Source organism: Dicentrarchus labrax, unplaced genomic scaffold (genome assembly GCF_905237075.1).
Source record: "Dicentrarchus labrax unplaced genomic scaffold, dlabrax2021, whole genome shotgun sequence".
In the NCBI taxonomy this organism is placed as follows: Eukaryota; Metazoa; Chordata; class Actinopteri; family Moronidae; genus Dicentrarchus; species Dicentrarchus labrax.
Genome location: NW_026136712.1, coordinates 14,196,819 through 14,209,818, shown reverse-complemented (window position 1 = coordinate 14,209,818; position 13,000 = coordinate 14,196,819). Strand labels below are relative to the sequence as shown.

The following is a 13,000-nucleotide window of genomic DNA, read 5'->3' as shown; positions in this document are numbered from 1 at the left end:
CATACACCAGCCTCAGCCTGTGCGCTTTGGTCAACATAACACTCTTTTAAAATCCAAGGACTTAATTCCTGTGTACAACGTTTTTATTTGTATTTATCAAAAGTATTGTCCTATTGTGTCAAATGATTAGAAAACTGAGTGGCAAGGGAGCAGAGAAGCTCCTTTTCTGCAAGTACAATGAGAGAAAACCTAAATACACAGTGTTATATACAGTGTTTATACATAATGTATATAATAACGCATATTTGAAGACAGCACTTTCCTCATCATTTATCATGTTTTGATGTATAGAATATAAATCCCGAGCCAGCAGAGCCTGAATGAATATTTTCTCAGAGTAATTAAAATAAGTACACACAGAAATATTCTGCATAGAGAACAGTGATGTGCTGAATTTAACAAGCACAGTAATAAGAACACTATTCAAGAAAACACAATTAACCATTTACACACAAATGCAAGCACAATCTAGATATTTGTAGTCTGATTTGCTTTTACTCTAATGAATAATATACAGCATGAAACGGCCTTTTCATAATCAGGTAAATCAGACATCTACTTCTCCATCCTGTCCATTCCAAAAAATGATGAGGACCATTAGTATACATGTAATTATGGCTAACCACAATATTATCCCGGTGATAGAATTTATATGAGCTGTGCTGACAATAAATGCCAAAATACTTAACAGCATCTCTCCCAACAATAGAGGGAATTTGCACTCTACTGAATGCAACTAAAGTTAAATGTTAAGTTTCACTTATTATCAAGTGAACAAACTTCATTACTGGAATAAATCAAACCACAGTTGCCTTAAAACAAGCATATTTTTGTGAGGGAAAAAGGAGAAAATGTCCAGCAGTAATATGTTAATCAGCAATGAGAGACCTTTTAGCTGGTATGGTTGGCAACATGCATGATGGGTAATTAACTGTTTGCAAACATAGAGGATGTGCACTGTGCGCTGCTGCTACCTTCCCTGCTTAAGATGAAACAATGAGGGTGTTCACAGAAAAGTAGGTGATTTCTCAAAGTAGTTTGGTGCTCTGTGTGAGGGATTTTTAAAATCAGTTTCTTTGAGTACTTGTGTAGAATTTACCACACATTCCTACTGTAGGAGCCAAAACAGGGCAAAAGCTGTTTAATCAAAATTACAAAGCAGTTAGTGAAGGTTGGACAAACATAATTTTACGACAAATTAATATTTAATAAAATATGGAATAAAAGCTTCCCCATATAGACCATGTATAAACCCTGTAGTCCAGACTACATATATGTTAATTTAATTATACAGATTCAATTTTTATTTTTTTTTCACTTTTAAACCACAAGATCTACAAACATAAACATACGTGTGTGCGGTGGGATTAAAAGGATTTAAGAGATTCTTGATATTAAACACTCACCCCTCTTTGAAAAGAGCTCCATTCAGTCTGCTTATTCAAACAGTGCTTGCTGACTATGGATCGATTTAATCATTCAACATTAAAAGACATCATGTCCCTAGAATCATCTGAAACTGAAAAGATTATTACAGCACATTCAGAAAAAACATACAGAAAAAAAAATGGAAATATCTGGCTACCTGTAGGGGTGGTACGATCTTAAAAATGTAAAAAAACAAAAACAAACAGGCTTTATACAAGCAAAATCAATTGGTAAATCATGTATACCTATCGTATATATTGTTATATATATTTCAAATGTTTGTTTGTCTTCATTATGATTTTCTGTCTATGTCCAAGATAAATAGCATGAAAGCAAACATACATATGGATACAAGAGTAAAAATATGTTAAGCACTTACAATTAGTTTCAAAGCTCAGTACAAGAATCCCAGTAGTCAGCAACACAATGAGGCGTAAGGTGTGAAAGTGTAATGTTTTATTTCAAGTGTTTTGCATTTTATAGCTTAAAATTGTATAGGACACAGAGACATATGTATAATTAAATCTGCCACAGTTTGAATGATGAACAATTCAAACTTGCCCAGGTCAGAATCAGTGTATGGCTTCATCATCAGAGCTGATGAAGAAAGCTGATCAGACGCTGGTGATGCCTCTGACTTCCTCCACACTCAAGAGACGTGCAAGTGCATGGGTGAGACAATCCACATTGTGCATGTGGAGCAGAAGTGAGCGTGCAAAAACCCATAACAATATAAACAACAGCAACAGAAAGCCGCGCTTGCTCCTACTCCATCATTCAGAGCAGCGCCGGCAATGCAGCCTATCATCATCTTATTAAAGGGTCCTGTAGATTAGAATCACCAGGGCGGCATCAGAGGCAGGTGTCCCCCACGGCAGGCATGATAACACGCTGCCAGCCCCCAGTAAACTCTCAGGTACCTGCTGTGGCAATCCGGGGAGAGGCCAGCTTGGAGCTCCTCTGCTTTGGTCTGGTCTGTGTGGGCTCAGTTTTGGAGGGCCCCAAGCGGCGGGGAGCCTCTTCTTCCACCGGCTGCCTAAACACAGACACACTGGATGAGAACCAGAGACGGCGATCCCTTTTACCTTCCTCTCTGCTCCCTAACACTGCTGGCTGGGCTGCAGCCAGCTAACACAAACACTGCTTTCACCTCATCCAGATAAAGCACATCAGTGATCATTGAGCGGAATAGTCTGCTTTCATGGTGTTGCCTGGTCTAGGTGCGTTGGTAGGCAGATTCACAACACTTTGGTGCTACACTGTGTACATAATTCCTCATCACAGCTGTTTGACAACACTGCTGAGAGCAGATACAGAGGAATTACTGTCATAATATTGGTTTTTATGCATCTAACAGCATGATGACATGAAACAATATTTTTTTAATCAGCAATTCTGTGTCTTCTTTTGATCTTATAGTGATTTATTTTGCTTGAAAGGAGCCAACCATGTTGCAACAGAGTGTAAGTGTCACCTGGATGTATGTTTCAGCTCACTTGCAGTTGCATCTGAAATTCATTGTTGATTTTTGTGATTGCTCCATCAAATATCGGCTATAACAGAAACTGCATTTCCTGAGCTGATGAGATAAGGTTACTGAATCACCGGTGCTGAGCTCATCACCGACATACACACACACACAAGCACACACATACACAATCCCCTTGTTTAGCTGAAGAAAGCTTTTTTTTCCATCCCCCATTGGCTTTTATATACATTTCAGCTGGGCAGCTACATTATTATTATTTTTATTTTTTTTGGGGGGGTATTTTTATTTTGCCTTTATCCCTAATTAAGCTGTTTTAACTCTGATTAAATTGTTCAATATTTTACATTTTAGCATTTTTCTCTTTGTTGTTACATTTGTATTGTTAATTAATAGGAACACAGTAAATAAAAAATGTCTAACTGACTTTATAGAAAAGCCGGCGTGCTTGTTAAAATGTAGGTAACAAAAACAAAACATGGTTTTCTAGACAAACACTGTAAAATATATCTTATAATTTCATAATTTCACATGGTCTAATTCTATTTCCTTAAACTCTATCACCTACAATACACACTTGTCTTTTTCCAGGCTGCATTTCTATAAGAATAACACACAGCAGTGGATCATCTAAAATCTGCATCAGTTATTTGTGTCCAGTCTGGCTGCTGTGGGAAGAAGAGAAGAATAAAAACAGCCTGTGCTGCCAGTGTGGAATTCAGGTTAGTCCCAGAGGACATCACACCTGTCAAGAAAAGCAGGATGCAATAACACCCTCCATCCCAAAAAATAGATCTGAGGAAACATTATCTAATATAATGAAAAATAGATCTAAAAGCAACTGACAAAGCAGATAAAATTGGAAAACAAGCTTGGAGTAATAGCTTTTATACTGCTTTGATAGGTCTCTTGTATTTAGTAAGCAAAAAATAAATAAATAATAAAAAAAAAAGGAGGGTGGGGGGGGGGACAGATTTAAAAAAGTAGGTTATATAGAGCCTGAATGTGATTTTTTAAAAACAAAACAAAAGTTGAATTTTAAAGCTGTTAATGTTAACTTAATGTGGCCCCCTCAGTGTGACAGACTGGCTCGGGGATGGTGGAGTCAAACTGGTTGCAAACAGCCTGAGGAAGTACCTCCTTTTCATTTTTTTCCCCTCTTCCTTTCTCCACCGGGAGACCGCCCATATGTGCGTTTAATCCACATTTGCTAGCAACTCCTATCTTCCTCCTATTTTACCATCACTGTCCTGCTCCCAAACTGCCTTTTTCCTTCCCTCACATGCTTTTTCACTGCAGTCGTCCGACGGCTTCCTCCAGCCTCTCTCTCTCTCCTTTCTCTCTCTCTCTCTCTCTCCCCCTCCTCTCTCTCTTTCTCTCTCTCTCTCTCTCTCTTTTTCCTCCTATTTATGAAAACGTCACTTCAAGTCCCTCCCTGTTTGAATCTCATTAGTTTCTTGTGTGTTTCTCCCTGTCAATAATCCTGAATCCAGACTCTCTCTATTTCCATCCCTCTCTATCTGTCAATCAGCGCCGCCTTTGAACTGAAAACCACTCCGACCAACTTCAACTCACTCAATCCGAGCGGCTCGGCTCCTTCTCCGGCTTCCTTTTTCTGCCAAGATTCCCTTCTTTTTTAGTTTTGTACAGACCGCCAGAGCTTTTGGAAAACGCCAATACAGAACCCCCCAAAAAACTTAAACTCGGACTTTCTAGATCACCGAGATCAAGGGTTTAAAACTTCGTGTTTTTGCCCCCCCTGCACGAAAAAAAAAAAAAAAAAAAAAAATTGCTCGGGAAAAATGCCGCAGCTCAACGGCGGTGGAGGGGACGATCTGGGTGCAAACGATGAAATGATTTCCTTCAAAGACGAAGGAGAGCAGGAAGAGAAAATTTCGGAGAACTCCTCGGCAGAAAGGGATTTAGCCGATGTCAAATCTTCTCTTGTAAACGAGTCGGAAACGAATCAAAACAGCTCGTCGGATTCAGAGGTAAGTTGCAGACTTTAAAAAAGGAAAAAAAGAGAATCGGGGGGGATCGATCGTCCCCGGAGCTGGTTTTTAAGTTTTTCCTTTTTCTTTTAGGGGGGCCTGCGATTATGTGACATGTTTAAACACTTGGTAGACTTGAACAGAAAGTTTAACTATCCACCCACCATCGTGTTAACTTTAACGCAATCCCTGTGTTTTCATTGCATTTCAAGGCGGAAAGACGGCCTCCGCCTAGATCTGAAACTTTCAGAGACAAAACAAGAGAAAGTTTAGAGGAGGGTGAGTTTCTCGTTTATTCTTCCACTCTTCTTTTATTTTTTATTTTTTTTTGTGTGTGTGTGTGTTGTGCACCATGACATTACATGTGCCTGACGGAGGGGGGGTCTCCTCCGCTTTATTACTCTAATGCATTTATTTTTGTGGAGAGAAAGAAAGGGGGGAAAATAAGAGTTTTCCAAGGCCACTTTATAAAAAAAGTTTTCTTCTTTTTTCCCCCCCCGCCATGTTAGCTGCGAAAAGGCAAGATGGAGGGCTGTTCAAGAGCCCACCGTACCCGGGCTATCCATTTATAATGATCCCCGATCTCACAAGCCCCTACCTTCCCAATGGATCACTTTCTCCAACAGCACGCACAGTAAGTTCATTTATTTACAACTGTATGTGCAGACACACACACACTGCTCACACACACACACACACACACACACACACTGCCGAGCATACAACGGAGGCAGTGAGTGTTGTCACCCAGAAAGTGCAGCCGATAAAAATGTAGAGCCAAGTTTTTGCAACTCCTCATGAAGTGTACAGTACAATGGCATGCATGTCCGCCTGCAGCTGCCAGTGTGTGTGTGTGTGTGTGTGTGTGTGTGTGTGTGTGTGTGTGTTATGGACAGCAGCTAGCATGCTAACAGGGCTAAGCGCTAGGATTGCAATGAAAATATGGACACTGTGGTTCTGTGACAGGTCATGTGCAGATTACTTTTTTTTTTTTTTTTTTTTAACTTGTTGAATTTTTTTTTTTGCAGCCTTTAAATTAAATGCACGACATAAAAAAAAAATTAAAATCTATAATTTTTGTGTGTTATAATTGCGTTATTATTGTGCAGGCTCTGCTGTATTCCACGCTACAAGTGCATGGTTTTTAACCCACTGAATAATGCAATTGGCTTGTGTTTGCACAGCCTCATCAAACATGCCCTTTTTTCTCACTCGAGCTGCATGAGCATTCAGACCTTTACACTGACTTTCTGACACACTGCACGCACTGTAAAGCAATGTAAAAAGAAACTACACAAATAAAAAATCAATATGCAAATGAGATTCTCAGGCTGATTTGCATGTGTCAAAACGTGTAAAGACATAAAGAGGAAAGGTGCATGAAATAGAAATATTGTTTTTTTCTATCGCAACTATATATTTTTTCATATTGACATATATATTTTTAAAATGTGTGATTTATTGAATGGAAATGATGAAGTGCAACACTATGCTGGTGATCTGCATGTGCACCAGCTTTGCTTCTATTCCTTAAAAAAAAAGAGAGAAAAAAAAAAGCATGGGCCATGTAAACCCATATTTATAAATAAATTCATGTTATTTAGACACAATCAGCCGTGCTATAATTATGCACACTTACTCATTTGCTCAGCACCTCGCTAGTCCCACTGGGCAATAGCAATCCTTAAGCGGAATAATTTTCCTCAACCATTGGGTGTTTTTTTGCCCCCCTATTTTAAACGGTTGCAATTACAAGTCTGCACTTTAGGACCTGTCATCTCATTTTACAAGGTTAAGGCAAAGACCAGGCATTAGGAAATATGACCCCACCACCCCAACACCCCCCACCACCACCACCTACCACCTCAGCTCTGGCTAACGAAACTGATATTTGTTACCTCAATTTTGTTTTTTTGTGCGCTTGTGCACACCTTGAAAATAAATGCACATCTGACACGTAATGCCTTCCTTTGTGTTTGACACAATTTGTGCTTCTGAGTTCAACATGATCACCCAGAGTTTCACATGAAATAATTTCTGCTGCTGCTGCTTACGCAATTCTCTCTGTTTGTGTTTTATGGTTTTATAAGATTTTATCATTCCCGGCATATGCACATATGAGAACATTTTGCCATTCTTTCCCTCTTAGTCAGCCAGTCTTGTTAACGCTACTGGCTGGTATGTGGAATTAGTCACTCATTATTCTCATCAGTACTGCCACAAACACACGTTCACAACAACACACATAATTTGAACTGAGGCACTTCCTTGTTTCAGTGGCAGAGGTTTGTAGTTGTCTTTGTGGCTATCACAGTACTGTGTCCTGTACTAGTCCATGGAGCGCTCATTTCATTGTGCTTATGCAGCAGTTAGAAAAGCAGTAAATTGTGTAGCATGGCTGGAGGATGCTGCGGCGAGACAGTGGTGACCTTTGCTCTCTTAATTCCACTCCTGAAATACTATTTTCAGACTTAATTCAAATTTTCTTTCTTTCTTTTTTTATTTTCTTACATGTTCTTTGATTTGATTTTTTTTAAATTTCCTCTCCAGCGCCAATTTCTTGTACACAAGATAAAGTCATTACAAAAACTGAAAAGTCACTACTGATTATTGAGGAGGTGCTTTATATTGCAAATTAGGAGACAGCGTTTATTACAGCTTAATTCGCTACCTGAACAGTGACTGTAGATGAACATGGTTTTTTCGGCTTGCGGTGATCTTCCTACTGTACAGCCTCGGCCCCCACTGTCTGCAGCGCCCTGTGTGTCCAGCCATTAGAGCTTTGAAGTCAGCGGTCGCTGTAATATAAATGTATTAGACTTAAAGCTGGCATAAATAATTCACCTGGACATTGATTAGCTGTCTTGCTCCCTAACATGTCATGTGAGGCACTGAATATGACTGCTAGTATTATTGGAATGAGACTTTCTCTGTCTTGTCACAAAAGGCTTTGATTCTCGCTGCTTTTCCCTTCATTTTTCCTCGTCTGCTCCTCTCGGTTCGGGTGATGCTGTGGTATTATTTTTAGGATGTGGATTTCAGCATCTAGGCCTTTCAATCTGTATTTTTTATGTTTTAATATAAATGATTTTAAATTGAGATTTCTTATTTCTGTATGGTCAAATATTGAGGCATCTCTCAGAGAAAAAGTGTTTAATTTATATGTTTTTTTCTGTCAGTTGGCACTAATCCTGATCTATGTGGATATTTCAGTGATTTTTGTTATTACATGACTTGAGGGGGAGAAAAAAAAATTCCTGCATGTGGCGGTTACCATAATTTGTCTGACCTCTGGGAGCCATAATCAGTGAGAATTTGTTTTTCCTACCACCTAAGTCCAAGGAGGCTCACAATTTAGTATCATTTAGCAATCTGACATGACGTTGTGCCCGGGCTTTAAAAGCCTTCTTGTCCTCCTCTCCTCCTCTGCTCTCCCTGCCGTCTCCCTCCTCCCTAAACCTCACACAAAGGCCTGCTGGATCATTGGGTGCAGGTCGAATTGGAGAAGTGGCCTGCCCAGTTCACCCCGGTTTTCTATCTCCTTTCACTTTTCTCCCTGTTCCCTTTGCTCTCTCTGTCTACCTTTTGTTTCCTGCCGATGCTAACACAGGTCTTGTGAAAAAAGGCGGCGGGTTAACTCCGGTGCTGTGGGCTAACATCACACCTCAACAGGTCTGGAGACGCAGAGGCTCAGGGATCTGGGCGGCCAGCTCTCCTGCATCGGGGCTGCAGGGCCGTAAATCCACTGGCTTTATTTACTGCCTCTCGGACTTATGAATGTTAAGATATTTGACGCCACCCCTGGCCCCATAATTCTCCAAGCCTGGAGACTTTTGGCGGAGGTTTTGAGTTTCGATGTATAATTACGAGTAGTTTAAAAAAGAACAAGAAAGTGGTTGGGGGGGGGAGGGGGGAGCAGGGGGGATGAAAACGCAACACCAAGCATCCACCGCTGTGTTTAGAGTGAAAAAAGACGCTCCCAGAACCCGTGGCGATTCTACTACAAGACGGTGGAAAGGCTTTGTGTGGTTGAAACAATAGCTTTTCTCCCCTTTTCCCTCTTTGTTTCAGTTGTGTTGTCGTGCCAGGATCGCTCGTGTTGCCGCAGATTTACCTTTCTGAAAAAATAAATCCACTTTCATAGAGGCTGACTACTTCCTTTATCGTTTTTTATTTTAGGAAGAAAATAATGGAGGATTTTCTGGTCAGATTATTGTAATGAACATGCACAAGTGAATGCAACACCACCGCCTTTGTGCTCTCGTGCACACATTGCTGTGGCCTTATCTGTTATAATTGACACAGACAGACAGTATCTTTCCTTAACATGGCAGCAGCATAAGCATAACAATGGTATATCATATGGATTATGTGTGTTCGGCTGCTGTAAATGGATTTTTGGCTGTGACAAGAGGAAAGATAGTTTAATGCGGATTTAAAGGATAGGGCCCACACCTTATCAAATTGGCTTTACATGTTAATAGGGCCTAATTGGTGTCCGCGGGGGGTTTCGTGGCACGACGCGGCCACATTTTGTGCCTCTAGCCGCAAAATGCACTCTGAATTTAGTTGGAAGGTTGCGCTCCTTTTGTCTTGCAAATCACTTTTGTTTACAAAGTATGGCGGAAGCGGCTCCCGCTCTCTCTCTCTCTCCCTCCCACTACTCCTTTATGTGCTCCCTCTCTCTCTTCCTCTCTCTCTGCCGTTTCTCTCATCCTATGCGAGGAGAGGGAAAAGAAAAGGTCCTTATTTTTCTTCGACTCAATAAACAGTCATAAAAAGCACAATCTGCTTTGGATTTGAGGAGTTAAGTTAGAGAAAGGGGGGGCTGGGAAGCAAAGTTTGGCACCATTAAACTAAAATTGGGGTCTGCTAGACATTAGCGGTGCACAGCACATTCTCGGAGCTTAATTAGTCCAAACTGTAATTGTTCATGGTCTGCCAATAGGAGTAATGCTCAGGAAAAGTGGAGTTGCACTAAATCGGCCCAGGGTTTTTAAAACAATAAATCACTCGCATATTTGTGCCGTGATTCAGATGGAGGCTCGACCTCTCCCATCTCGACATGTGGTAAATTGTAAAGTCAATGAATCGCAGATGTAGGGGTGGGGGGTGGTGGTTGTGTGTGTGTGTGTGTGTATGTGTGTGTGTGTGTGTTGGGGGGGGGACTCAGAAAGAGAGGGAGAGGGAGTACAGTAAGGTTTTGTTAGTGCCTGGTGAATGAATGGAAAAGATTTGTGCAGTAAATATTTACTGAGGAGATATATATATATTTCTTTCTCTCAGCTAGCGGGGCTTAATTATCTAATGCTGATGATGTTGGCAGGCAGAGCCGTGTGAGAGCTTACGCGCTCGTCGATCTGTCACTCTGCTTGAAACACCACAGAGGCAAAAAAAAAGGAAAAAAAAATCAGTTTGTGAGTGTGTTTCTAATCAGATTTTTAACTAGTGCAAAGGGAGTAGTGGTTCCCTGGTGGCAATGTGAGCTGGGTTTGGGTGTAGCTAACATTTAGCTGCAGTCAAGTCTGGTTTGGGGCTGAACCTTTTTTTAATTAAATCATTGACTTCATTGTTTTTAATGTAATAACAGCTAATCTGATGCCTAATTTTGACTTCAATGTAACAGATTATGCCTGTTACTCATTAAGTCACAGCACAGCCTGGATGTTGTTTTCTGTCTTTTTTTTAGGTAAAACAAATTATTTTCAGAATGGATAAATCCATTTTCACCTCCTGTATCCTTCCCTGTTTCTGTCAGTGAGCCACCACACTCTGCTTTTCTGTGCCTGAGCAAAGAAAAAAAAAAAGGGGGCATTAGTTTAGCAGCTGTGCACTGGTGCCCCCCACAACCCCCAGTGTACACCCCCCCTCCTCTCCCAGCAGCCCCCCCCCCTCTTCCATGCTCCTTCTTTCTCCCATGCATTTCTATAGAGCTCAACACAAAGATAGCACTGTACATCTGGAATGCAACTTTTGTCATCTGTTAAATATAGGCTAGCTCTGCTCCTGGCCCACAGGGCTTGGGGCTCCCTGAAACATGGAAATTAAATTATTCTGTGTGTGTGCGTGCATGTAGCCAACAGTTAAATTTGTATCCGCATACAGAGCATGTTGCTTTATTTTTATTTACCATTTTACTTGGTAGGAAGCGCATTTTTCACTCCCTAGAACTGTTGGCAAGTTCACTTTTAATTTTAAAAGCAGTGCAGAGATATGCTCAGAACTCTGTATTATTTGGTTTTTGACTCTTTTCTTATTCTATTTCTCATTCAAAAGAAAAAGTCTACATTTTGAAATACGTTAACATGAATATACACCAAACTTCCTGACAGTGCTTTTCAAAACACTCTTGCTCTTTTTTCATTTTGAATTCCTGAAGGACAGTGCATAGCTGATCCATTCATCCCCGTTAAGTGGCCCCCAGTACAAATGCACGTGTTGACAGTGTTGGTTGGTAGAATGTGAAGCTTCCTCTCACTTTCCAGCCAATAGAGTGAACTTGCGTGGAGACTTATTGAAAATGGTGATGAGATAATTTGAAGTGGTTGCTGGACATTTTAGATTTTATTGGCAGTGTTACTGCGCTGCATCCAGCTGAAAAGATAAGGTTAAAATGACTATTGATTGCATCTTTTAGATATGAAGGTTAGGGTTAGCTATTTTGAAGAGAGTGATTACCTAGAATTGGTATTTTTCGCAAAGTGTCGTAATTACAAAACCACTGAAAAATTTCATTTTCTAGCGAGTTCAGTTTGAGTGCTGAAGAATTTTGTCCAGAGCTGTAAACTTGCATGTAACCATATTTTAACCACAGTGCATTTTTGATTGAGAAAAAAGAAGAGAAGAAATCCACAAAATGTTGTGTGCAGAATTGTTTAGAGCTCAGGTATCGCTCCAGAAATACTTCTGGTATGTGCATTTCTTTTTTATTTATTCTTCAGCGTCTTTTCCTTGCCTGAATGTGCATATTTCTCTAAGTTCATTCATAATGGGACCAGAGTGCTCCAGTAGCCAAATGAGTTCACCAGTAGCGGAGTGGGAGGGAAAACACGGGGCGGGAGGGGGCAGAGAAAAGCGGGAAATGTGTGTTAGGACTGCGTGTGTGTGTGTGTGAGTGGAGGGGGACGGAGGGGCGACGGCAGGGGGGGAGCTGGGGGTCGGACGCACAAAAGCCGCCTGAATAGAGCGCATAATTGCTGTTAATGCCAGGGCAATGAGAGCAGCGACAGTTCCTGGTTAGATGTCCAAACAATAGTGCCCCTAGGCTTCACATTTATCTTCCTGTTAAAAAAAAACAACCAAAAAGAAAATATAAAAATCCAGCAGGGACTGAGCGGAGAGGAACACAGATTGGAGCAGGCAAGTTTCAGTTTTCAGCCACGCTTGTCGAGCAGGCATGTGTTCACGTGTGAGGTTTCTGCCTCTGAATCAGCCCCCGTACCCCCCCGTACCCCCCCTCCCCCCTCCACGTTGCTCTCCATGCTTCCCACCCTCATCGTCATCAAAAAATTAGCCTTAAAAGCTCTGGGTGAGAGGGCCGCTGTGACGCTGGAGGAATTCTGGTGGTGCCAGCCTTCTGTTTGGATTGTGGAGTGTGTATGGGAAGGGTCAAAGTGCACCGGCGCTGACATGCTTTTCGTTGAGAAAGGAGCTTCCCCTCTCACCCCTTTTTTACAACAACTGATATGGAGTGCTTCAGTCTCCACTGGAGTTCCCCCCCCCCCAACTTGTGTGTGCGCGTGTGTGTGCATGCAGGGAGGAGGTGCCACACTGCCATCACAGCTCTTAATGATCATGTCGGGCTAGATAATGACTAGCCGTGCCAGTGTGCAGTGAACACCTGTGGTACACCAGCCTTTTATGGATGTGGTAGAATGCTCTGGAACGTACCACAGAAGAAGAATCTCATTCATGCTAATATCTTTTTTTTTTTTTTTGTTTTTGCTCTTGTACATGAATAATCAGAGAGTAGTGTTAGAAAATACTGGCATCTCCCTCATCACCGAATTAAAGTTTCTACAAAAAATGGAGAGATCTTATGTTACCTCAGCTCCTATATTCTGCAATATTTTACTTCTTATTACATGATATTAAA

The 13,000-nt window shown here is 41.1% G+C and overlaps 1 protein-coding gene and 1 long non-coding RNA gene across 29 annotated transcripts in view; one reads left to right on the top strand and one right to left on the bottom strand.

The window, feature by feature from the left end:
- Positions 1-1,869: 1,869 nt before the first annotated feature.
- Positions 1,870-8,193, bottom strand: LOC127373182 (uncharacterized). Its single transcript, XR_007886890.1, has 2 exons — positions 6,545-8,193; positions 1,870-2,464 (listed from the first exon to the last, which is right to left on the bottom strand). It is a non-coding gene; the product is annotated as an uncharacterized LOC127373182 (long non-coding RNA).
- Positions 4,219-13,000, top strand: part of tcf7l2 (transcription factor 7 like 2) — an 89,613-nt gene continuing 80,831 nt past the window's right edge. For 5 of the 28 annotated variants that reach the window (XM_051417327.1, XM_051417313.1, XM_051417314.1 and 2 more), the window contains exons 1-3: positions 4,221-4,905; positions 5,118-5,184; positions 5,415-5,539. In XM_051417327.1, the coding sequence (XP_051273287.1) occupies positions 4,717-4,905; positions 5,118-5,184; positions 5,415-5,539 (381 nt within the window). In that variant the 5' untranslated portion in view covers positions 4,221-4,716. Of the gene's footprint in view, positions 4,906-5,117; positions 5,185-5,414; positions 5,540-13,000 lie in introns of all 28 variants that reach the window. The other 23 variants (XM_051417324.1, XM_051417316.1, XM_051417320.1 and 20 more) reach the window with 9 other exon arrangements.